Genomic DNA, 24,769 nt, shown 5'->3' on the forward strand with positions numbered 1-24,769 from the left:
ACGGAAGTAAGGCATCGTTTCCCCCTCAGTTCTTTCATCCCCCATGTGCTGCTACCTAAAACCCTGACCAAATAGCAACCGCCGCCTTTGTCATATTCTGGCTTTGGTAATATGCTTTTTATAGCCCGGAAGTAAGCGAAATACGTTCTCAGCACAGGTTCCAATGAGTCCCAATGACTCAATATGATGTCTCGGCAACAATAAAGTCTGTCTGGCTTCTCGAAAGCTATTCAAGACAGGCCAAAAACACCGTGCACCTGGCGCCAGCCGGGACTCTCGGAATGACTAAGCTCGCTCATGGAACGGGGTCCTCACATTGAGGTGGTGGATTCACTGAGAGTCTTGATCTCATCGAACATGCCCATCGGCCCACAACCCGCACCGTCCTCCACCGAAAGACCCGATATGGCAACCGACATAATAGCCAAGCTTTCGTGATCCATGACTGAGAGACCAAGACTGCCTTTAGACAATACCATCTTGTTTTCCCACAAACCATCCCAGCTCCTCATAATGAAAGTAATATACAGCACTTCTTCATCATCATAACATTGCCGGGCACATATCCCACCAACCCGGCCGCCGGCATCCTTCCCAAACGCGCGGTGACCACCGGCCTCGGCCCCGGCAATCCCCCAACACCTCAACGGCCGGCCCGTTCGCGCAACTCCAACCCGGCACGGAGAAAACAAACAAAAAGCCATACATCATGCCCGCCGCCGCCGCCGCCGCCGCCCCGGGCCTCCAGCCCTTGACCCTCCTAGCAGGCTTCACATACTACTCCCTCCTCGGAACTTACCTCGACACAGCCCTCCTCCTCCTCTTCACAACCTACCGCAACATCCACCTCCTCGCCGCTCTCCTCTCCCCTTACATCACCCCACACTCCCTCCGCAACCAGCTCCTCCTCCTCCCTGGCTTCCTCCTGGGCTTCATCTTCCTGCAGACATGTCGCTTCCTCCTAGGCCTGAACACCACCACAGAAACAGGGACGACGACAAGATGGACAAGGACGGCCGTGAAACCGCTCTTGATCCCCTGCACCACGACACACAGGCGGACGTTCCCCGAGAAACACGCCTTTGTGTACTCGTACCTCGTCGTCGGCATCCCCGTCGGGTGGAAGGGCAACTACGCCGGCATGGTCTCGTGCGACGTCGACAAAGCAGGCTGGTGGCTATCGTGGTTCTCGCTGGCGCCGCGGACGGCGGGGAGGGCATGGTTTCACGTGGATCCGGCGGATTATCTCGAGCGAGGGAATGGGCATCTCGGGTTGAGGGGGAAGCTTGATGCGTATCTCACGTCACAGGTAAGGGTGTCCCTCTCTCTCACCCCCGTACTATGAGAATTTCATGTACACGGACACACACGGGAACGAAGTAAGGCTCACACACAGTCACACAGGGCGCGGATCCAGCGCAGTATCCCAACGCATACCTCGTCACCGCCGCCCGGTTCCTGGGATACCACTTCAACCCCGTGTCCTTTTGGTACCTCTACTCCAGAGACAGGGAGCTGACGGCCATGGTGCTCGAGGTGAACAACACCTTTGACGAGCGGAGGATGTACTTTCTCACCACGGACGCCGTACCCCTCAGCCAGCGTCTCGATGACGAGAAAGGCACCGCAGAGCCAGTCTCACGAGAAGCAGATGCAGAATCCCCTGCTGGCGCCGCCAAAAAGACGCAGCAGCAGCAGGTCAGGATGACAAAAACCTGGCCAAAAGACTTCCACGTCTCCCCCTTCAACTCCCGCAAGGGATCCTACGCCCTCTCCGCAACAGACTTCTTCCCACCACCATCCAGCGGCGCCGGCGCGGGCACCGGCGTAGCAGGGACCGACTACGCCTACACCCTCGACAGCACAATCACCCTCTCCTCCTCCAAAAACCACCCCAAAATCGTCGCCCGCCTCTTCAACTCGGCCCCCGCCATCGACCCAGGCACAATGACCTTCCTCCCCAAACTCATCTTCCTCTGCCGCTGGTGGTGGGTAGGCTTCGTCACCTTCCCCCGCATCGTCAAAGAAGCCGCCGTCTTATCCCTCCGCAAGGGCCTGCACGTCTGGTTCCGCCCGGAGCCCCTGAAGGAGAGCATCGGACGGAAAGCAGACGCGACGGAGAGCCGGCTCGAGCCCGTTTTCCGGGCGTACCTCCGTCACCTGGTCGCGCAGTCCACGGCCGCCATCGCCGTCACGTACATCCCCGCGGGAATCTCTACCACCGGAGGAGGTGCAGGAGAAGGAGGAGGAGGAGGCACCACCGAGACGATGCTCTCGCCTGCCGCCAGAAAGAACCCGAAACGCGCAGAGCACCTCGACATCAAGATCCTCACCCCCGTCTTCTACACCCGCTTCGTGCGCTACGCCCACGACCTCGAGGCCATATGCTGCGAATTCCAAGACAACGGCACGCTCTGGATCTCGCACCCAGAAGTCCTCCCAAAACTCATCCTCAAGAAACCCGCGCCGCCCCTAAAGACGACAAACGTCCTAGACTACATCTACTTCAGAGCCATCCGCGCCCTGCGGCAGAGGCCCGACCGCATCGAGCGGCCGCTGACCTCGGCCTCGAAGAATCCCGAGACCGGCAAGGACGGACGACGAGGGGACGGCGCCGGCGTACAAAAAGTCGATATCCGCGACTTCCACATCTCCTCCATGGACGGCTTCGTCCTCGGGCAGACGGACAGGCAGACGCGGAGCGCTTACAGGTCGCTCGTGCTACGGTCATTCCTCGCCGACCGCCTGGCGCTGGGGAGCGTGGAGCTCCTGGATTTGCAGCACATGATCCTGCGCGCGGGCGTCGCTTGGGTCTTGTCGTCGACCGTAGCTCCGCTCGTGAGGTTGTGAGAAAACTTTTGATAATGAGTAACCTGATCCTCAGTAAGCGCCATGCATGCGGCTCACGGTTGTGTTCCTCCTACTAGAAAACGCGCAATCAGGAGCGCCTATTAGAGAATCATAGAGAAGGAGACAAGAGCTAAGATGTAACAAGCAGGAGAAACCAACTCTCCAAACTTGCTCCAGATAGATGACGATGCCCCTCTGGCTGGACCAGTCCATCTCAGCCTCTCAATCTATGTCGCCGATGATCAAACAAGGCAGCTAGCTGCTCATAATCTGCATCGCCCGGCTGGTTCCTCCCCTTCCGCATATGCGACGAGCTGTCTTCCGTGGCTCACTGTCACTGGGGGAGATCTTTTTCGTCTCAGATAAGCCCGAGGAGATAAAGTTGATAGCTCACCTACATTTCATCATTTACTTGCCGCAGTCCGGCGTATCATGAGCACCACTGCACAAAGTCATCACACGTCCACACACCGAGCTGCGCTGTCATGGATGCTGGTAAGCAGATCCCCCAAAGTTGTGGATCTTTGCGTGCGATCTAAAGCAGTCCAATGGTTACAGCTGGTATTTGAAATACTTCTCTCTCTTTTCCGTGGTTCCCCCCAACCAAAAAGCATATTTGGCAGGTAATCTGATTAGCCCGTGTTGGGGCGGGCGGGCAGTGGACGCCGAATTGCATCTCTTTGCATACGGTACCTTACCTGGAAGAGGGGTTCCCTTACCTCACGTCCGTTAGCTTGCATGGTCCAAGTAAGGGGACGCTATACTCGAATTGAGCACGCGGCATACGTTCGTGCCCTTACTCGGCATGCCATCTAATGTGTAAGTTGAGCAGCGTTCATGGGAGAGAAGAGAAGAAAAACAAAAATCTGTCAAATCAGTTGGTTCGTTTGACGAGCGTGACGGGTGAAAGTCATCTCATGTTTCAATCGTTGATTCGACGTTTTGTCAATGGCATCTGGAATACTGAGCTGTGATTCGGAACGCTGCCCGTAAGGTGGCGCCCTTTTCCCCGCCCATATTTGGATCCCCGAGTTCCGAGGGGCCGGGGGAAGCTGGTGTGGAGGGGGAGGTGTTCGATAGTGGACTCAGTGGAGGACCGGGGTCACGTCACACTCGCCAAACATAGCTCACCCACAGGCGCCTCGCACCGCATTTGGTGGTTGCCATTACTCGATTCGCAATGATTTGCAAAAGAATGCTGGTTGAACCACTCTGCTAGGCATGCGACTGATAGGCAAGTACGGAGTACCTTACACAGGAGGTATGTGGTATGCGCGTATGCCGACCGGACAGTGGGGTCGACCTGCACACGCTTGACACTTCACACTGACAGAACTCTCAACTCTCCTCTAGTCGAGCTGCCGCTGAGGAGGATGAATGTCCGGTGTGTCGTGCTAAGGTGCCGGCAAGCTGCAGCAGCACTAACGCGGGCCCCGCATCGAAAATTCCAAATCGTCTCGTCCAGGGCGGACGGCTGAGGGCTGCGTTCGAGAAGACTGTACAGTGTTTCTCGAAGCAATGATCCCATCTCGTCAGCAAACCGTAGCTTCGATCAAACGAGGGATCTCAAAGACGTACCTTTTGTTATGGAGAAAGGGCTCTAATGACAAATTGGGATGGTGAAAGGGCGTTTTCTCCAAGGGACCCGAACGCCCGTGGCTGGCGCAAAACCGAGCATTGGTTTGATCTTCACCTGCTCTGAGCCCACCCTTCCGTGCCCCTCCGCGGGGTCGAGCTGTTCGAGTTCGAGACATCAACATCCAATGCTCGCCTGACTAGCATAGTCCAACAGATTGAGTCGAAAAGCGCTCGCCCTTAACATATCCTGACCGGGCCCCGGTATATTCTAGCGTTGTGCTGTGCTGTACTTTGTCGGGTATGTAGCGAATTCGAGAGCAAGGATGTCATCCAGGCCCTCGTTGATATACGGTGCAACAAGGATAAGCTGCCCGCAGGTCGAATAGAAACGCCAAGGAACTCAGGATCGCCGTGGCCTGCAGCGCTGACAGAAACGTTTCTTGAATTGGTGGACCCCTTCTCCTCACTGCTTTCCAAAGTCGTCCAAGGTCTTGTTTCCAGGGTTGGGTTGTGTTCGATGTCCCGGCTCCGAGCGAGCCCAAGTCTACCGCCACGAAAGGGGTGGTGTCTCGAAGCTTTGCGAAGGACTCGTCGGATGTATAAAACGAAGTTGTTTTCCCTCGAGAATGCTGTTGATCATCTTCTCTCCCAAAGAAAAAAGCACAAGCGCCAATTATCGGAAAGTCTTTCCTCAACGTCTCAATACCGTAGCTTGAGTCGTGGTCGCAGCCAATTCACCATCGGAAACTCCCATCCCACGGTTTCGGACACTCCTCCCCGCTCATCCGGTTTGGCTCCAGGATTGATTGGTACCTCAATAGGGTAAGTGACGTCGTCGGAAATATGTCAGCGCCTCAAGTGGTGTTCGGAGGTCGCCAGCTAAAACTTGATGCGCCACCAGATACCCCGCCCCCTCCATCGCCAGAGACAAAAAGGGCTTGCTCCCATCTGGTGTTTGTCCGCTTGGAAGTCTTGCTGCACTGCACTGTCTTTCAACGACTTTGAACCTGTTGCTATTCTCGAAGAACCCAGAACCTTTTTCAACGTACCTCTACGACCTCGGTTTACATAGCCAACATGCCTCTTACGGGACACTGCCTCTGCAAGGCCGTCACCTACAAGGTGGACGTCGATGCCCCGCTCATCACCGGCTACGACCACTGCGACGATTGCCAGCGCCAGAGTGGTTCGACATACTGTACGTGCTCTCTCCTGCTTTCTCAAATCGCAATATTGTAGCATGGAAGCGGCTTGCTTGGCCCCTCGGCTTGTAACGTGGGTGTGTACTAGGTGTGTACCGACTGCTGACTCTGATTAGCCCTCGTCGCTGTTGTTCCCAAGGATAAGCTCACCATCAACGGCCCTACAAAGAGCTGGGCGGGCAAGGGCTCGTCAGGCAAGGATGTTCACCGCATCTTCTGCTCCGAGTGTGGCTCGCCAATTGCTCACGACCCCGATGCGGCCCCGGAGATCATCGCCCTCAAGGCGGGTACCCTCGATACCGAGATCAAGAAGAACCTGAAGCCAGTAAGTCGAGCGGTGGTCCCTAGTATCGATTGAAGATACTCTCTCAATTGTCGTGGTTTCGTTCCGGGCTGGCGCATAGACGAACGCTGTGGCTAATGGGTTGTCTCCAGGATACTGAAATCTGGACCGTCGGCAAGCTGCCATTCTGCCAGGAGAACTTGGCAAAGCCTTTCAAGCACATGCCCGAGTAAATCCGGACGTACGAAGTATTCAACAGAGTTGAGATGCGTGTAAGATGGGATATACCCCTAGGTCCTTGGATGGAGGGTCTGGGATCCAACTTATATGCTGCGGACGGTGGAGGAGCAAGGACAGCATGGATCAGCCGGGTGTGGGGAGTTTGTGGGTGTGGTGGACTGGCGTGAGAACCTGGAGGGTTATGATGGCATCGGGGGTCGACTCGACCTCCCAATGACCCACGTCCGTCGTTACCCAAGTATACCCAGCTATTAGCTTAGCTCGGACGAGATTATCGGAAGGAACCTTTAGAAATTGAATGCAAGGCAATTACTCTATGAAGATAGAATCGATTCCGCCTCGGCATCGAGTGACACCCTCGCCCAAAATACTGTCGTTGCCGCGACTCCCGCATTGAATGTCAGAAAGTCCGATTTGTAGATTTAGCGTCTCACCTGGTTACACGATCCAAGGGTATGATTATGGTCACAGCTCAATCAAAGGGGACGGGCAAAGTGCATTCATGCCATGTTCATTAATACTTGAATCGTGAACAGTAGTCAATGTTATCATTACTTCCACCACCAAGCATCTCTCAAAGGCCGGCCCTTCCTCCCACAATGACCACCATACTGCCTCTTAATAAGCTCTCAAAGTCCTGCAAGAACTGCAATACCAGCAGCACCCATCAAGAGTCCACCTGCAGCATAGTTTGGCATCGCACCATTGCCAGCGGTTGAGCTCGTGGCCGCGGCACCCGAAGCTGTACCGGTGGTGGCAGTTGAAGCGCGGGTAGATGAACTGCCAGTTGCTCCCGAAGCTGAGCCAGTCGCAGCAGTAGAAGGGCTCGTCGTCGTGCGGCTAGTAACAGCAGTAGCACTCGCAGCTGCACCAGTGATAGTGCCAGGTCCCTGAGGGCCGCTAGCGGTATAGTAGAGAGAAATGGCCGTGTTGCTGGGAGCTTGATCGCTTGTGGCAGTCGCTCCGGTCGTCAAGGGAGTGGCAGCAGCCTCGATGCCAGAGTAGATGCTGGCAAAAACTGCAGTGGGAGTACCTGTGCAGAGAACATTGGAGGCAGATGAAAGGATGCCGCTGTAGAATGTCAGGTTTCGCTCGCTGCGGAGGCCGTGAATAGTGAGGCATCGCTCGCAGGCCAACTTCTCAGCGAAGAAGCTACCCCCGCAGATGCATTGAGCGTGTGCCTCATAGTCGATGGGGTTGGTGCCATTGGGTTGACAGGCGAACTCAATGTTCTCAATCTGGACGCAAGGGGGAAGCTGGGCACCAGAACCTGTCTGAGGCTTGCAGACAACGTCTTGGTAGGGACGGCTGGTCTGGCGGGTGTCGAGAAGGGCTGGGATAGACCAAGCCTGTGCGGGAGATGGAAGCATGGCTGCGAGGCCAGCGATGATGGCTGTCTGTCTCATCTTGGTGCGGTTTGTGCTTTGACGAGCTGGTTGAAGTGGCGTAGTGGTAAGGAGTTTGGCAACGAAGAAATTCTTGAAGAGGATAGATGCAATGGCAATGGATGTGGGGATTCCAAAAGAACTTGGGGCTTGCTGGTGTAAGTGGTGAAGGCAGTTATGGAAGACTTTGACGATGTGTACAATGTAGTTGGATGGGAGAAGAAGAGATGGATTGGGGAGGGGATTGAGAGGAAGAGATTAAGAAGAAGAGCAACACAAGGGCATTGTTCAATGATTAGGTAGGCAGCTGCCTGTATCACAAGTGCTCTCTTGCCGTGACTGCCATATTTGCCAATCTGGGTGTTCGTACCTCACCTTACCTCAACTCACCCGACCTTGGCTGCCTTGTCTAGCATCCAGGAGGGGGAAGGAACCGGCATGAGAGCGCATGCGTCGAACCGGGTTAAACGGGGAAGGCGTCGTGGGCAGGATATAGTGTACAAAGTTTGGAACTTTGGTGTTCAGACCTTACTTACCCTTTCGGTGTCCCTTGTTTTCCTTGGGGCATGCAGAAATACGTTTTGCCGTCATTACCATCCCCAATGCGCCATTAACGGCAAGGTCTGTTCGGGGGAATGTTGCCAGAGCAGACGGTCTCTCACGCCGGCGGAAATTGATACTGCGGCACAGTTGAACACCTCAGTCACTCTCATAGACAGGCTGCAAATTGTCCAGTCACAGTCGAGGATGATTTTGCGCCGAGTTGGACTAGCTGTACAAGGATGGCACTGTCCACACCTTCAACTGATGGAAGCTCGGGCGAAAGTATGGAGCCAATGCTTGTCCTGTTGGTTTTTTGGCAGGGGAGCAACACCTTATCGAAGGCGTCCGGGGTGCCGGGCAGAAGGGCATTCCCTGTTGCCAAGAGAAGCAGTATCCATAAGCATCGTCGACTCCATTGCAAGGTATTGAGGTAAGGTACTTTGGCGTTGGACCCTCACCGTCCCGGCCTTTCTTTTGCGGGGACAAAAGTAGTAAGTGCTTATGAACCATCGTGCGAGGTACCAATGGGTGAAATGAGTTGCTGCCAGTCCGAGGACTGACAATCTCTGCCTCATCTTGCCCTCCATACGGTCGGATCACTCGTGACAAGTCAAATGGCAACTGCTACCTCTGAAGGAACGACTCGACCTACTATTGTTAGGACCACTTCCTCCAGTCGCCAACGAAATGGAAAGCTAGCCCCAAGGAAAGTGTCATGACATGTTCTACGATCAAGGTCGATGCTCCAACAGTACCTGCTGCAGACACATTTGAGTCAAGAAGGAGTAAGGGACCACTCCTAGGATGCTTCTCTCTTACCAACAAGGCAAGGTAACTGCATCGAATGACTGAGGTGCTGCTGTCATCACCTCAGCTTTAAGGCGCCTTCAACCACGTGCCTGCTACAACCACCACCGACTTTCTGAGCTTCCTGCGTCCACTCGGTTCCTGCAGGCTACGCCGCAGGGATTAATTTAAGCTTGCTAGTGTAAGCATGGTCTTGCCTGTATCTCACTGTGAAGGTCCCCATGTGGTAGGAAGGACGTTGATCTGTTCGACGACGCACCTCCCTCGTCGTTTAACGAACCCCCAACGACAGAGAAACAGATTAGTCGAGGAGTTTCCCGCGCTTTTGAAATTGGACTGGCAACTTTTTTCTTAGCATGAGAACACATTCAAAGGAGGCATCCTACGCTTTATAGCGCGCCTCTCACTTGATGCTTAGATGAACCTTAGAATCCTCGAAGCTCCACAAGAATCAGCTTTTCCACGCCAACCGTCAGCCCTACGGATTCTAGTGCCGCTTCGTGCGTATACAGCCACAATTCAATACTTCGAATACGAAATTGAAATCAATTCCCGAATTTATCGCCTACCAAGCCCGAGTGTCTTTGTTGTGGCGCTATATCACTTCAATGTCTATCTTGTGTTATAGTAAGCCGCCGCCCTAGCCTCCCGATCGGCTTTCAGGCTTGGCCTGGCTTGCATTGTGGCAGAAACGATGCAGGCAACGTGCTTGCACTGGCGCTGAAGCTGGAAGGACACTATCTTCAGCTAGGCTCAGCCATACGTCTGGCTTGTGCGGCTGAGGAGCAAGCAGACGACTGCTTATATGGCACTCCTCGCCCTCTGAGATTATTTGCCCGCGAGCTCCACGTTTGTCTTGAATAAGTCACTCGTCCAGGGTTCATACTGCAAGTATGCGCTCCATCCAAGAACTCGCTGTCGCCGTCATCAGTCTTGCGCCGCTGGCTTTGGCTATTGATCCATCCATACATTCGCGGCAGGCCCAGCAGAGTCTCAGCACTGCGTTGTCAAGCCACGCCGATCTCTCCACGTTCAACGAAATTCTGAACAGCTATCCGAGCATCATAAGCAACATAACCGCCGGGACTAAGAACAAAGTCACCCTTCTAGTGCCGACCAATGATGCGTTCACCAAGTTCCTTCAACAGGCCAACATTAGCGAAATCACGCAGCTTCCCGTGAGCCAACTTTTGACCGTCTTCCGATATCATACTCTAGATGCCCCGTTGACGGCCTCGAACTTCAGCGCGCCCAGGGGCATCACAATTCCGACCAAACTTCGAGATGAGCTCTTCAACCTTCGGACGCCTGGCCCGGCCATGATCGATCAGTACGGCGACGATGCTAAGGGTCAAGTACTCTTTGTTTCGCCGAGCACCATAAATCCCACCAAATTCAGAGTCAGGCAAGCAACTTCTTCCGATGATCACACCGCAAGCCTACGTGGTGGTCTTGGTGAGACTGCGGAGCTCACGTCGATCGACGGGGTGTGGGACGGCGGATACTTCCAATCTGTTGATGCGTAAGTCAATGCTGTAGGCCTGCATTAAGAGACTCATGCTGATGGCTTCAAAGTGTTCTAGAAGCGCCGACGATATGCTCTACTACCATCAAGAAGCTGTCAAGCTCATTATCGGCTCTCGGGGATGCCTTGGACAAGATCAACCTGTGGAAGCAACTCGACAATACCGCCAACATCACGTGCTTGGGACCTAACACCGCAGCTTTCAAGGAGGCAGGTAGTCCTCAGAGTTCTCTCGGAAACGAAGACCTCAAAAACGCGTTGCTGTGAGTTGCAAGCCATAAAGTAGGAATGAAGCTTTCGTTCGACTAACCTGGGAAAAGCTTCCACACTCTACCTCAAGCGGCTTACAGCGACTTCCTCATGGATGGTCAGGAGTTCACCTCCATGGCCAATGTAACTGTCCGCGTCACGATCAAGGACAACGAGATCTGGTTCAACGACGCAAAGGTCATCAGCCCCAATGTCCTGTAAGTAGTACAAGGTCATTTGACTGTTCGACCCGAAGCTGTAGGCAATAGAACTGATAACTCGTGACAGAACCAACAACGGACTCATCCACATCTTGGACCGCGTCATGTCTGCCAATGCCCTGCCGGACTCCTCGACTTCCTCTCCTACCGGGACGGGCACAGCTAGTCCTACTTCGACTGCTACACCGCCGAACGCCGGGAACCCCATTTCAGAAAACATTCGCGCCGCCGCAGTCATTGCTCTTGCAGCCGGTGTGCTGCTCGTGTGAAGTCATGTTTCTCAGGGGGGGGGGGGGGAGGCATTTTGCTCCGGAAAGGAAGATTGAAAGGAAGAAGGATGCTGTAGTCTGGGAACTGGGAAGGTAAAGGTAGTTGCGATCATGGTTGAGCAAAGTGCTCACTGGGAAGAAGGAACGGTGCGAGTCCCCAAACTACCATTGGAGCTATGCCAACAAAAAAGATCATTGTGCGAACTTCATTTGCTATATATATATACCATACTACACGTCTTCCTGTACCTTATTCGAAGCTCTCGTCGGGTATTTACCTCTCATCCCAACACTCTGATTGGGTGGTCGTTCTGAATGGAAACCGGCTGATGGTGAGTTACCAGCTGAAGCCGAAGCCTCCCTGGTGACTGTGCCTTCACCCAAGCCGGGTTTCTATCATAAGCACTGAAATCGTTAAAACTGGCAGGTATTCTAAGGAAGTAGGTAGGGAGTGTACGAAACTGTGGTCATCTGCAGGCAGAGTTGTGGGGCATCGAGTGAGAGAAGGCGCGTGGCGCTACCAGCCCTGGAATAAACAAACCTTTCAGATGAAAACACCACGAGAGCAAGCCCATATAGGTCCCGTCAATTCCATTCCGATCACCAGCCAGCAGGCGCCCTCTAGGTCGGGGGTCAGGTCAAACTGGCTGGGTGGTGGAGTGGTCCATGGTCAACAATCAAGTTACGCCAACAGCCTACCCGACGACAGGCTACGATTTCGAGTCCGCATACGATCCCAGCATGAGCACCAAGAGATGTAGCCCCCAGTTCAGCACCGGGGGAGGGGGAGTGAACTCTTTTTTCAACTGGGATCGGATTATTTTTTTGATGTTTTGGTATTTTGATACCTGACCACCGGAGAAGGAAACGCATCTGACTTTTGAGTGACGTTGGCAACACGATCACCAAGGTGAAATCGTTTTCCATGTCGATTGCAGCTAAGATGAAGACTTCTTTCCTCGAGTCTCTGCAGTCCGGGAGGATCATGTCAAGTGCCGTTGGTAGGTAGATTCGGAAGATGTGTCATTTAGCTTCAACAGTTTTGGTAGCAGAGCATGCGCCTGATGCTGCTTCTGCATGGCAGTATACCTAGACTCTGCTTGGTCAAGGAAATAAAGGGGGACATGTAGCAGAGTAGCCTAGGTACACAAGCCAAGTTGAATGATGTCCAACGTTGCTGCTCTTCCGACATCAATTGTCAGTAACCCAGGTGACGCTTTCCGTAGGCCGTTGCTATGCCGTTGTCAATGTCTGTCATATCATAACTTGAGGTCAAGATACGACCTTTTCTCGAAGATTGCCAAGAGAAATGTCTTACATATGGAAAGAGGGCGAGAACCCTAGCAACGCGGGATGCCTCTGCCCTCTGGAATCCTCACCGACTTTGCTTGTCCAAGGATCTAAATGGCAACCTCATCCGGCCGGCCCGCTTTCCGCCGCTTTCTTGCTTACAGTCGAGTTTCGTTTCATGGAGCCGAAACCAATTGTTGTTTATCGGTACTGAGATAGTGGTATGAGAGCTGTCAAAAAGTGTCACTACGAGATGTGAAAGTTCACTTCCAAGTCAAGGATAACTCGGCACGCCCGCTCCCTTTATGACTAGACACCGAGAACCCAATCATCCAGGCACAAAAAACCGGAGCTCTTGTCTACGGATACGTCACTTTGACTATTGAGAAGACCGGGACCAGAGCCAGCATTATCATCCGCTTGGGTCCCTTATTACTGGAGATTAGGATCATATTTTGTGGCGCCCTTTGGTGCGTTTGCGTGGGGGGTCCGTCCTGAAGCTAAGGGAGGGAACTAAGGTAAGACACAATCCTTGGTCTTCTTGCTTCTTGCTGAGCTGTTCCCCTAGAGTCCGCGCCAGCTCCGAAAAGTAGTTCCCCCTTCCTCCCCCCTCCCTTCGAGCAGGAAAAAAAAAAAAAAAAGGAAGGAGAGAAGTTGGAGGGAATTCAACAGTTCATACTACCATCTTCACCTCGAATCAGTCACACGGCCCCGCGGTCCTCGGCCAAAACCTCCATCTCACTCTCCGTACTCTGTACCGCCAAACGGGCAGAAACCCAAACGTCTTCCCGCTCCACAAGCACCAAAAAACCAAAAACCAAAGAAAAAAAACCCCGGGCGGACCACCGATGGGGGCTCAGCGGCCTCCGAGAGGAGGGACCCACGTATCGGTCATGATCCTCCGCGCCGTCGGCGATCTCCCCGCAATCATCTGGGAGGTCCTGGCCGCCATCGCCTGGGAAGGGTGGGTCTCCATCACGAACCAGCTCCGTCTCCTCATGGCGACCTACCCGCTCATGGTCCTCTTCTTCTTCTTCTCCACCACCAGCAGCGGACCCCTCGACATCACCGTCCTCGTCGCCACCTCCTGCGTCGCCTACCTCTACGCCTCGTTCCTGTACTACTTCCGGCTGCGGGACCGGCTGCCCTGGGCGTGCCTCGTTGCGACGCTCCTCTGGTTCGACGGCCCCGACAGGCAGCTCATGCGCCGCGGGGCGGTCGCGGTGTTCATGTTGGCGCGGGACGACGACTGGGGCGTTGTGGTGGACAAGAGGTTACGGGGCCAGACGCTGCCGTGGGGCCAGGACGGGAGCGGGTTCGCGTTTTTGTATAATTTTGAGGGGCGCGAGTTGTTGAGGGAGGTGGCGCTGTATTGGGTCAATACGCTCTGCTCGTCGTTTGGCCGGCATCGGGTGCCTGATGATTTTACGCTGCGGACGTCCATCAGGGTTTTGGACGTGCTGGTATTGCCGCTTCTTGGGTTGGTGGACTGGGCGTGGCGGTACAGGCAGGCTCGGAAACGGGTTAGGCTTGAGATGGAGAGGAGGAGGGAGGGCATGGTGATGCAGGAAGGGAACTGAGTTGAGTAACAAGGAGGGATCGGGCGTTCAGAGGATGGGGTGTTCTTATTTCGAGTAATCGTAATAGTCGGCGTTGAAACATGGACTGTAATATCAAAAACAAAGCTGGGTATCGAGTTGAATCGAAGGGAAAAATCATATCCGTGCAAAGAATGGAAGCCCTCTCAGGCGCTGATAGGACCGGCCTCATCCTGCCACCACTCCATGAAGGTGAGAAGCCTCTTGGTCCGCTCCCGCGCCATCTCCCTCCCAGCATTCGTCTTCATCATCCCTTCCAGCCTCACCAGCTTCTCCTCAAAGTGGATGATGGAGTCGTCCATGCTGCGCGCACCCTTGGCACCACCAAACGTGAAGCACCGCCCAATACCCACGGCACCAATGGCGTCTAGGCGGTCAGCGTCCTGCACGACAGCCAGCTCCGGGTACTCTGCAATCAGCGCCCGGACGCGCGCCGGGTCCTTGATCTCGCTGGAGTAGCTGACGCCGAGGCAGATGGTCTGCACGCGGGCCGCGAGTTCGGGTGCCGCGCCGAGGGAGCGGAGGAGGGTGGAGACGAGGGTGGATGCGTCCTCGCCGGGCTGGAGGTACTTGCGGTCGCCGACGTCGTGGAGGAGGGCGGAGAGGGTGATTGTGGGTTTGTCCAGGGCTGGGGTGGCTGGCGATTGCGCGTGGATGCAGTGGGCGAGGGAGACGACGCGCTTGATGTGGTTGAAGTCGTGGGATGCGTCGTATTTTGCCATGTAGGCCTCGACGTGCTTTGTCACCTCGGAGACGAGCTCCTCGTTGCTTGGTGACGCGGTTTGAGCCATGTTGAAGACAGGGTTTTTGTTGGAATATCTCCGATAGATCTTGGAACTCCACAGATGAGAAAGATTGTGTATAAAGAACTGAAGGAGACTGGATCGTCGATGGCGTTTATCAATGGCAACGGGCAAGACTTCTCGCTGATGGATTGGTAATCCGACCTTTTCCACAGGGCTTTCTTTACCTTGAGGACGTCTAGCTAGATTGAGGATGAAAGAGGGGCTGCTGCCTTGGATCGTTGACTCAGACCGGCGGCGATGTAACAAATTTCCGAACGCGACTTTGTTACGATGCGCCAAAGTAGATCGTTGACGCGAAACGCGTTATCACGGGACACGACACGTGATCTTGCTCGACTGTAGGTGGGCACCACCGCTTCCAGTGTCCACATGGCGTATCCCTCTCACGGGCGATCCCGCTGTTTCCCGCCAGGTCCTCCCGTCTCCAACAAAGGATACAGACAAACAACACACCCTCGACCTCAGCACACCATTGCAGATCTCTTGGACGGCGGCCAAGCGTCCGGGAAACACCATTTCAAAGGGCCCATCTGTTGTGATGCTGCAACACACGTAACACTCGTGAGCGCTCAGCTTGTCAGCCGACATCGATCTCACCATTCTGAGGTCAGACCGCTTCAAGCTCGCAGTTGCTTGTGGGACATCTGTCGGCATCAAGGACAAGGCCGATATACCAGAGTTGCAGCCAGCTTACGAGGCGCCGTCCTGCTAGGCTGCCACAGGCTCACAGCCATCTCTTTTCGCTTTCTGATCAATTTGATGGAGTGACAATCTCGATGGACCTTTCGCATTTGCGGTCCAGAACCACGGCAGGCATTTCTGAATCCCAGATCCCAGATACGATGGAGGGAAATATCACGAGCGGGCTTGCCGTCCCGGTCAGCGGGGATTTGAGTCCATCAGTGTGATGGACCTCACATACCCGCCGAGACTAGAGACGCATGGAGCCGGATGACGCACCTTGGATACTATACCGAAGGAGGATGGTAAGAAGGGAAAAATCAAGAGCCGTTTCTACAATTCACATCCATCATCCTCTGAGGTGTGGATGGCTCAAGGGTCACGCAGACGCAGCAGCGGATGTCGACCGAAAGGCGGAGGACGGCAGTTTGTACTTGGCGGGCCGCACCACGATCGGCCATGTCGACTGACAGGGCCAGACCGCCAGGGCAAGCCCGCGCTGCCAGCCTGCCACGGCAGACAAGGCAGAGAAGCAACGCATTTTAGGAGTACGCTGCCCCGTTTTCTGCGCCTTTTTCCAGCTCCGGATCTCGGTAGTGTTTGATCTCCTCCAGCCCTTTGGGCCAAGTCTGTGGGGGTTGTCTTTGGACGTTACCATCCGTCCCGGCTTGCACTTATACGACCAAGGCATCTAGCTCTGTCGACATTACCAGAGTCTGACCTCGAATTTTCTGCATCGCCAGATCTCTGAAAAGTCTACCATGGTTCGATGTCGAGGCAGGTACGGGAAGCAGCTGGCAAACCGGAGGACGCAGACAGGTCTGCACATCACCCAGGCAGCCAGGGAACCAGGAACATGGCTTCTGGCATCATGTTTGCCCTTCCCTTTCTTCCGACTCGCGCCATCTTGGGTTCTTCCCTGGTCGAGCGGCTGGAAAGAGGACGGGACGTCAACTGACAATACGGATACTCCAATGAGGAAGGACATCAATCTCAGCAAAAGCTCTCGCATTTACATGCTGACGGCATGCATATTGACTCGTTGCATGATGCAGTGTGCCAGTTGACTGTCCGCTTGATGCGGCCATACGGGCGAATACCGTGCGGGAATTGAGAGAGATGTGGCTTTTCTGCTCATCTCTCACGGGCACGAGGACGAGCCAATCCCAGCGGGACGGCAGCTCTTGACTACCCTACGATGTTGAGCAATGAGGAGGGCTGGGAGCTTTCTTGTGAGTGGTGATGCTTTCGCAAACCTGCATCGTCCCGCAGATAGTCTTGATTGGCTCGACCTGCAGCACATCACTTCAAGACTTGGTGATGGGGTGATGAGCGACCGGGCACAGAAGAGCGATGAGCGTGGGCTATTGGCCAATGACGGCAGGGATTTAGACGCCCATTTCAAGCCGAAAAGAGCGACCGGCCCCACATCTCACGCAAAGATCGGAGGGAACGCGGGCGGCTCCACTTTTCTCTTCTATTTTCGCCGACGGCTGCCCAGGGAACCCCTCACTCTCTCCTCTTCCTCTCTGTGATCTCAACCTCTCCCAGTCTCCCCCTCACCATGCTTAACCGCCCAGCTTGCAGACCTGGCCCATCCCGGCGGCCAACTCATGGTAGCACCACTAAGGCAACGAGCAACAAGAGGTGACGGCTACGATGGTCCCCATCAACAGAAATGTTGCTCAGGCTCCTATTTGCCAGTACACCGCGGAGAGAAGGGCACACAGCCAACCACAGTACACAGTCGTTGCGTGAATGTCCATTCTTGGACGAGGGGGGAACCCCGGCCGGCTGATCCTTTTCGACGTCGCCCGCGGAGCTCATCACCAGTGTGATATTGGTTGCTTGCATCGACCATCCACAAGCCTCGCCCTCCCCAGCCCTTCTCTCATTGGGTCGCCCAGTCGAGTGACGCTTGATTTTTTTGCACGCTACGGCACGCTCCACGGTCCACACTTACTTACACCTTGTGCTGACGAGCAACAAGTTCTCCCCCGTTGCGTTACTCCGGCCATGAACCGGCGCCAGTAGCACCGCATCTCGAGTGGCTGTCTGTCGGTCTCCAACCCACCACCAACAACAACAATAAGGTGACGGGAGCGCAGAGGTAGAAGGGTGGAGGAGAGATGTGGTGGTGGTGGTGGTGGTGTTGGCCTCAACTAGGGCCTCTCCTGGGCCTCCTGGGACGGCCGGTCAAACCATATAATGGAAGCATCCCATCCTCTTCGATTCCCTTTCCTCTTTCTCTCTTCAGCAAGCAATCAAACAACTAATTCCAGTTCTTCGTTTTTTCCCCTCCTCCCTTTTTTGTTCTTTCTTCTTTCCATAGAGCCGGTCTCTATCTTAATCCACACTCCAAACTAATACCCAAATTCTTTTTTTGCAAAATCATCACCAAAGTTGCCGGTCAACTTGTCCCCCCCCCCTATTAACGGAAATCTGGAATTTCTTGCTCAACGCACATTATTCAGCAAAATCACTTAATCGCAGCACCCTTTTACGTCAAATACCGCAATAATGTCGTCCACTCAACTCTCCTTCTCCCTTCGTGTTTCCTCCGGTGTCAAGACCGTCCACTTGCTCGGCTCCTGGGACGGCTACGTCGGCCAGCTCCCTCTCTCCAAGGATAAGACTTCCTCCAAGTCCGGCTCATGGAAGGGCACCTTCAAGTTTGGCGGCTCCACTCTCTCCGCCGGCTCCCGCTACTGGTACTACTACATCATCGACGGCTACCACGTTGCCCACAACCCCAGCGTCGCCTCCACCGTTGAGCCCACCACCGGCCGCGAGTTGAACATCCTCGACCTCCCCGCCGGCTCCAAGTCATCCAGCAAGTCCAGCTCCAAGTCAAGCAGCACCAGCTCCTCCAAGTCTTCCTCAAAGTCCTCTTCCCACTCCTCGTCCCGCAGCTCCCGCCACTCCTCCAAGGACAAGGACTCCAAGTCAAGCCGCCACCGCTCCTCGTCGCGCGACATCCCCAAGGGCCGCCCCCTCTCCGTCTCCCAGATCAAGGCCCCCAAGCCCATGTCGCCCCACGCCACCCAGCACATCCTCAACAGCGACTACTGCGACGACGAGACCATTGAGGAGCTCACCGCCCGCTTCGGCGCCGCCGGCTTCGACGAGGAGGACATCGTCACCGACTTCTCCGCCTCCGGCTCCCCCGTCTCCTCCACCGGCTCCAGCCTCTCCTACCGCTCCGACAGCTCCAGCCCCAGCTCCTCGCTCTCCGGCTACAGCACCCCCGGCTCCGACGTCAGCACCTGCACCTGCGAGCGCTACGGCATCACCCGCAAGGGCGACCGCGTCAAGATCGACTGCGGCGGCGCCCGCTGCGGCTACGACGACAGCTCCGACTGCTCCGACTCCGAGTCCGACGAGGAGGAGGAGTACGCTCCCTCCACCACCCGCCGCCACGGCATCGTCGTCAGGTGAAGAGCTTCAATTTCTGCCCTGGGATGGGAACCACCAAAAGGAAAACCACCAAATACACGAAGATAGAAGGCCCCCATGTGGCCCGTACATTCATTTCGTCGCGCGATTGCCCCGCGCTCGCCGACGTGCTAATCATTGCATCCACCGAGGAAAAGGCGGTTTGCGAACCGAGCCGGTCTCGGGCCCGCCCGCCTCTCCTCGTTCCAAGTGGGTCGATGCTGCGACCCCGCGCCGCGCGGTGGCCCGCCGCCGCCGTCTGTCCCGTAAGACGGAGGTGTTTGGCTGCCGCGCGCGTGAAACACCAAACTCACCCGTTTCGTTTGTCATGTTCCCTCACTTGACAACAGCGGAGCCATCCTCGCGTTTCCCTTCATATAATAGGGAGGAAAATGCGAGAGACCTAGACTCCCAGGGGTTGGACATAGGAGCCAGCGCATCCGCCGCTCCTGGGGATGAGACCGTTTTTCAAGCGGCTGCCGGGGGCTGGGCTTTGTGAAAGCTCCCGGGCAAGGCTGCTTTTTCATGAAGCAATTTTCATGTAGATAGTTAAGATAATCGCCACAGGCGGTTATGGATAGATGCCGATCTGAATCTATTCATCATTTGAACACAACTTTGAACTGTGCATCCGCTACGTGAATGTCAATGACAATATTGGAAATCTCATTTCATCTGAGGTGTTTTGCATTCTCATCGAGTATTCCACTCAAAATGCTATCGTGAACTTTTAGTTGCCGAAAATGGCAAGTAAATGATGCTGATGCCGGCAGACCGGTACAAGATGCCGTTGTGTCCGCGCCGGAGGTGGTCCGTCCCCTTCCCGTCCCCATCTTAGTACTCCGTAGGTACACAATAAACGCCAACAGGTCGGTGCTCGGGGGAAAGATCCCCTGAAGAAGGCGGTGGGGACCAACAACGTCAGAAAAGGGGGGACCCGGCAGTGGGGCAGACAAGGGTGTGTGTGTGTGTGTCGCTATTGCAACCCCGCGATGTCAAAGAAATAGGTGCGGGGATCTCACGTCCTCCTCCTGGCCTAGCTCAGACGTCCTCCCTCCTACAAACACAACGACGCTGAACTTTTGTCGTCTTCAGCCTCACCCTCGATCTTCGTCCCAGACGAAAAGATATCAATCGAACCCCCCGAATCGAAGCACTCAACCTCCCTTGAAACTCGTATCGGCAAGCAGCAGCCCCCTTCCAAAGCCCCACCCCAAAGCCCACCATGGCCGCCGACTACCCCATCATCGACTCCCACATCCACCTCTACCCAGAGCAAGAAATCGAGACCCTCGCCTGGCCGACCCCGGGGAACCCCCTCGCGAAGCAACACTCCGTCGAAGACTACGTCGCCGCCACCGGCAGCCCAGCCAACCTAAAGGGCTTCATCTTCCTCGAAACAGACCGCAAACACGACCTCGAAGCCGGCGCCCGCGATGCCTCCGGCTGGGAGTTCCCCCTGATGGAAGTCTCCTGGCTCCGCCGCATCGCAGAAGGGAAACCCCGCGACGGCGAGGGCCACGGCCCGGATCACGCCAGCCTCTGCCTGGGCATCGTCCCCTGGGCTCCCTTGCCCTCCGGCGCCGCCGCCATGGACAAGTACCTCGACCACGTCAAGACGGTCGCGGGCGACGCCGTCTGGCTCAGGATTCGCGGGTTCCGGTATTTGCTGCAGGATAAGCCGCACGGCACGGGGTTAACGGACGACTTTATCGACAGCTTGAAGCTCCTGGGCAAGAGGGGTTTCGTCTTCGACATGGGCGTCGACCAGCACCGCCGCGGCAACAAGCAGCTCGACGAGGCGTTGGAGATTATCTCCCGCGCTCACGAGGGTGTTCCGGAGGAGGAGAAGGTGACGTTCGTCATCAGTCAGTTCCCCCCCTCTCGAGTACCTCCCATACCATTCATGACCAGCAACTAACAAATAACCCCCCCCCAAACCAGACCACCTCTGCAAACCCGACCTCGGCATCATCAACACAACAGACCCCTCCTTCGTCCACTGGCGCACCGCCATCTACGCCCTCTCCAAGTGCAGCAAAACCTACATGAAGCTCTCGGGCGGCTTCTCCGAGATGCCCGACTCCCTCAAGAGACAAGACCCCAACGCAATCTTTGAGGCAATCTTCCCCTGGCTCGGCGTCGTCCTCGCCACCTTTGGCACCCGCCGCACAATGTTCGGCTCCGACTGGCCCGTCTGCACCGTCGGTGTCGACGAGGCCTGGCGCAAGTGGAAGCTCCTCGTCGAGCGCACGTGCTACATGGCCACCCTCGAGCCCGAGGACCAGGCCGCCCTGTTTGGCGGTACCGCGGCCAAGGCCTATGGCATCGAGAGGATTTGAGAAGTTTGTGTGTGTTTTTTTTTTGTGACTGAATTGGGCTGTGTGCTATGGGCTATGACTCCACTGGGCTTTACAGATGGGAAGCTCATGAGAAAGAAAGAATTCGTCTGGGTTGTCGCGTCTAGCTAGATACTATATAGTATTTGGTGGATTTGACGTTGGAGCGCGCGGGTATGAAGTTTCACGACGGGGAGATATTGAGACTTTGCACACAGATACCAAAAAGCAAAACGTGTTTTTCCCCCTCCCTCCTATGCTGATAACTAAATATCAAAAGACTTAAACTGACAAAAGAGTTCACCCCCCTTTCCCCCCCCCTTCCCCGGTGCTGAACTGGGGGCTACATCTCTTGGTGCTCATGCTGGGATTCGAACTCGGGTACTCGCTAAGCCTGTCGTCGAGTAGGCTGGTTGGTGTGAATAAATGATTGTTGACCATTAACCATTCCACCACCACGCCACAGTTTGACCTGACCCCCGGCCTAGAGGGCGCCTGCTGCGCTGGTGACAGAATTGGACTTGGAGGGGTATATGAGGGCATGTTGGGTGCTCGGGTGGTAGGCAGAAAGGGTATCGGATGAAAAGGTTGCGATGTGGGCTGGTGAACCTGAGGAAGGCGCGTAGGCTGTGGTGGTGGCTGTCCTGGCAATTGTCGAGGTTCCCAGTATTCAGTATGTTTCCCAAGGCCAGCAATGCCGGAGGGGAAAACACGCTCATGAGCACGTACATAAGCTATAACGCAGTTTTATTGAATGCAAACAGCTGGAGTCGGCCCATGAGCTCAGTTCTAGTTGCTTCAAGCTTCCCTTCCTCGCTCAACTTTCCATATCCTTGATTTCAGCCCCTCAATAATGATCAAAGGGCCCCCAAAACACATAATCCTACTCTTCAAGTTCCTGCCCTTGTATGCACCTACACCCTTGCCATCCTCCAACGATCGTTATGAGAATATCTCGCCGTAAAACTACAGTTCAGAATTGATCTGAGAAAGCCAGACTTTGCCAGCTGATATGAAACTGCCCCGTCCACTGATGTATGCTCTGTGCTCCAATGCTCTCCATAGCCAAATCTTTGAGATGACAAGACCACAGCTGACTCATGGAATCAGCCAGGAATAGGTCGAAGTGCCCTCTTGGCTTGTCTTGCCTTGCATTCAAGGGCATAGCCAGGCTCGTTTGCCTTACGCCACTCGATGTACGCCTCGTAACTCTGCTGGCCAGCCGTGTCAGGGACTCGTGGTTTGGCAGCGCATCTGGGCGTCATGGCAGGACCGAACACAGGAGCATTCGCGTTCAACACAGACCCGTGGTGTGGTACCGGTGTTTGTGTTGGGAACGGAGCGGTCCAAGGCCCGGGAATAGGCAATGACGGACTGTTGGCCATCTGTCGAGCAAAAGCAATAGCTGGGGCAACGTTGCTTGAATCAGAGCCATGGGTAGATGAGGGTAGAGTCGACCGAATTGGATTGAACGGTGAACCGAGGGGCAGTGGAGGGGGACCGGTTGTGTTGTGTGCAAATGATGGTGCAAAACCTGGAGCAGATGGATTGAATGGTACGGCAGGCATTTGGGTCGAAGTGCCTAGTGGAGGTGCCATAATGTTGTTCTGTAGGCCAAAAGCTGGACTAGGAGATGCTGGAGGGACTTGTTGGAAAAGTGACGGATGCAATATTGGTCTCGGCACAGAGGGGGGGAAGTTGAACGGCGGAAAAGCTTGCGTTCCTCGGATGCCAAACTTTGCGATTATGTTGGCAAATATCTCATTCGGATCTTGTTCGGGAGCTCTACTGAAAGTCTTGCTCGCTATCTGCTCCAGAAGAGAGATAATGGTTTTCCTGTCCCTCTCTTCGGCCGTGTCTGCTGTAGCTGAGGATGTCTGAGGGGTAAAGGTGGAAAATTCCCTTGCCAGTGGGTTGAGAGTTCGAGCCTTGTGCGGTCCTCTGGTATCAATACCAGAATCCTCGGAATCTTGTCTTGGACGAGTACCGCCATCTCTGGCAACCTTGTATTTTGACTGTTCGTCTTGCAAAGGCCGCTGGAGCTTCCGTAAAAGCCCCTGAAAGCGATCATCTTGATCATGTCCGGAGTCGCTATTTCTTAGCTTGGTGTCCCGGAAACCAATGTTGATAATTGCTGGGTCGTGAATGACGGCCGAGTCACTCAGAATTTGCCCCCTCTGCAGGTCTGGAGAGTGGTTCTTGTTGCTAGAGTCATCGCTCTCTTCGTGCTTGCAAGGACGTAAAAGATCAGTCATAGAAGACTTGCGAGGCGTGATTCCGGCCCCCTCTAATTGCTTATTGAATTCGGCTAGGTTATCAGGCCGAGTTTGCGATTTGAAACGGTTCGCATTTCTAATGCTGCGTATCTCTGCGTTGTTGAACATGCCGTTGTGTTCATTGCAGTTGACGTCGGTGCATTCGTGGATAAAAACGTCCAAAACCACCGAGTCAGGAACCTTCTTCTAGATGGAACTCTTGCTCTGACTATGAACAGGTACGACATTGACCAGGGCACATTTCGTCACGCCATCAACCATGCCGCTTTCCTTGGTTGAGGCATGACTATTGTCTCTTGATGCGGGATCGGTCGCGGTTTGAAAAGGGGCGACACCGGCCACGGGCTTCCGCCAGTTGCTAGCGATCTCAGCCACGTCGATTTCGGTATCAGTACTCGAGGTTCCTCGTCTCCGACGCATGTTGATTTGCGGTGTATTCTGATCGTGTGGAAGTAACGGCTTACGCCAGTTAGCGGAGGCTAATGCCACCGCTGCCTTCTCCATATTTCTGCCGACTTTGTTAATGACAAGTTTTACCCGAAATGAAGAGGAGTAATGAGGTCATACCGTAGAGAATATGCGCTCGGTCAGCTGGAACTGTCGAAAATGGCGGATCGGGTTGGCAGTGTTCCCGACGGAAGCCTAGTACGAAGCAGGACGATGGAGCCGGAAGTCGCTAGAGGAGACAGAGACGACAGGCGTGATGAACCCAAAGTGAGGTGAAGAAAGTTCTTCGCTGATGTAAAAAGCATGCGCTGAGGCCCTTAAGTCTGCGATGATGTGTCCAAAATTGGAGAGCTGAGGTGATGGGTGTGATGTTGACGGATGATGTGAATGATGGAGGGAGGTTGGCGGGAAACCCAACGCGTCGAGGTCGTGTTTGCTTATTGTCGAATTACCCGGAAAGTTTGCTCCGTGCAGCAGGTGTGAAAAGGAAGAAGGAGTTCACGATCGACGTGAGGAAACGGCAGGTTGCATGTTCTCATGGTTCTTACTGCCAGGAAGGACTCACCAAGTACGACTTCCCTCCACTGGCTTGAAATCATTGAGAAAGACGCCCATTTCGTACCCAAGTAAGTCAGGAGTCATTCAAAACAGCCTGGAAGTCTAGATCCACCGTTTTTACATCATCGTTGACATGCTGTTGCAAGCCACCGCCGGTACAGAGCCAGTTCAACAACACACTGTGTCA

General features: G+C 54.8%; 9 protein-coding genes across 9 annotated transcripts; 6 read left to right on the top strand and 3 right to left on the bottom strand.

Annotated features, from left to right (window-relative positions):
• Positions 1-709: 709 nt before the first annotated feature.
• On the top strand, positions 710-2,850 carry BDP81DRAFT_457292 (uncharacterized protein; the record flags this gene model as incomplete). Its single annotated transcript, XM_060593267.1, has 2 exons — positions 710-1,309; positions 1,405-2,850. 2 exons carry the CDS (start codon positions 710-712, stop codon positions 2,848-2,850), a joined length of 2,046 nt encoding a protein of 681 aa, XP_060450440.1.
• A 2,655-nt stretch (positions 2,851-5,505) lies between these two features.
• BDP81DRAFT_445242 (glutathione-dependent formaldehyde-activating enzyme) lies at positions 5,506-6,146 on the top strand (the record flags this gene model as incomplete). The annotated part of the gene is made up of 3 exons (XM_060591929.1): positions 5,506-5,626; positions 5,747-5,955; positions 6,066-6,146. The coding sequence occupies 3 exons, from the start codon at positions 5,506-5,508 to the stop codon at positions 6,144-6,146; spliced, it is 411 nt and encodes a 136-aa protein (XP_060450441.1).
• Positions 6,147-6,782: 636 nt separating this feature from the next.
• Positions 6,783-7,559, bottom strand: BDP81DRAFT_445243 (uncharacterized protein; the record flags this gene model as incomplete). Its single annotated transcript, XM_060591930.1, has 1 exon — positions 6,783-7,559. The coding sequence occupies one exon, from the start codon at positions 7,557-7,559 to the stop codon at positions 6,783-6,785; it is 777 nt and encodes a 258-aa protein (XP_060450442.1).
• A 2,222-nt stretch (positions 7,560-9,781) lies between these two features.
• Positions 9,782-11,152, top strand: BDP81DRAFT_308135 (fasciclin domain-containing protein; the record flags this gene model as incomplete). Its single annotated transcript, XM_060583423.1, has 4 exons — positions 9,782-10,410; positions 10,464-10,676; positions 10,734-10,880; positions 10,951-11,152. The coding sequence occupies 4 exons, from the start codon at positions 9,782-9,784 to the stop codon at positions 11,150-11,152; spliced, it is 1,191 nt and encodes a 396-aa protein (XP_060450443.1).
• A 2,183-nt stretch (positions 11,153-13,335) lies between these two features.
• BDP81DRAFT_389513 (uncharacterized protein) lies at positions 13,336-14,022 on the top strand (the record flags this gene model as incomplete). The annotated part of the gene is made up of 1 exon (XM_060587270.1): positions 13,336-14,022. One exon carries the CDS (start codon positions 13,336-13,338, stop codon positions 14,020-14,022), a length of 687 nt encoding a protein of 228 aa, XP_060450444.1.
• Positions 14,023-14,186: 164 nt separating this feature from the next.
• On the bottom strand, positions 14,187-14,831 carry BDP81DRAFT_307876 (HD domain-containing protein; the record flags this gene model as incomplete). Its single annotated transcript, XM_060583398.1, has 1 exon — positions 14,187-14,831. The coding sequence occupies one exon, from the start codon at positions 14,829-14,831 to the stop codon at positions 14,187-14,189; it is 645 nt and encodes a 214-aa protein (XP_060450445.1).
• A 3,216-nt stretch (positions 14,832-18,047) lies between these two features.
• BDP81DRAFT_445247 (uncharacterized protein) lies at positions 18,048-18,965 on the top strand (the record flags this gene model as incomplete). Its single annotated transcript, XM_060591931.1, has 1 exon — positions 18,048-18,965. The coding sequence occupies one exon, from the start codon at positions 18,048-18,050 to the stop codon at positions 18,963-18,965; it is 918 nt and encodes a 305-aa protein (XP_060450446.1).
• A 952-nt stretch (positions 18,966-19,917) lies between these two features.
• On the top strand, positions 19,918-21,608 carry BDP81DRAFT_477986 (amidohydrolase). The gene is made up of 2 exons (XM_060594837.1): positions 19,918-20,830; positions 20,907-21,608. The coding sequence occupies exons 1-2, from the start codon at positions 20,188-20,190 to the stop codon at positions 21,302-21,304; spliced, it is 1,041 nt and encodes a 346-aa protein (XP_060450447.1). The 5' UTR covers positions 19,918-20,187; the 3' UTR covers positions 21,305-21,608.
• Positions 21,609-22,133: 525 nt separating this feature from the next.
• Positions 22,134-23,685, bottom strand: BDP81DRAFT_497175 (uncharacterized protein; the record flags this gene model as incomplete). Its single annotated transcript, XM_060595444.1, has 1 exon — positions 22,134-23,685. One exon carries the CDS (start codon positions 23,683-23,685, stop codon positions 22,408-22,410), a length of 1,278 nt encoding a protein of 425 aa, XP_060450448.1. The 3' UTR covers positions 22,134-22,407.
• Between the last annotated feature and the right edge of the window lie 1,084 nt (positions 23,686-24,769).

Source organism: Colletotrichum phormii (genome assembly GCF_030913505.1).
Source record: "Colletotrichum phormii strain CBS 102054 chromosome Unknown BDP81scaffold_2, whole genome shotgun sequence".
NCBI classification, from domain to species: Eukaryota; Fungi; Ascomycota; class Sordariomycetes; order Glomerellales; family Glomerellaceae; genus Colletotrichum; species Colletotrichum phormii.

Coding starts and splice junctions, on each gene's coding strand:
- BDP81DRAFT_477986 (XM_060594837.1), top strand. CDS start 20,188: ATGGCCGCCGACTACCCCATCATCGACTCCCACATCCACCTCTACCCA. Junction 20,831..20,906: donor GAAGGTGACGTTCGTCATCA/GTCAGTTCCCCC, acceptor CCCCCAAACCAG/ACCACCTCTGCAAACCCGAC.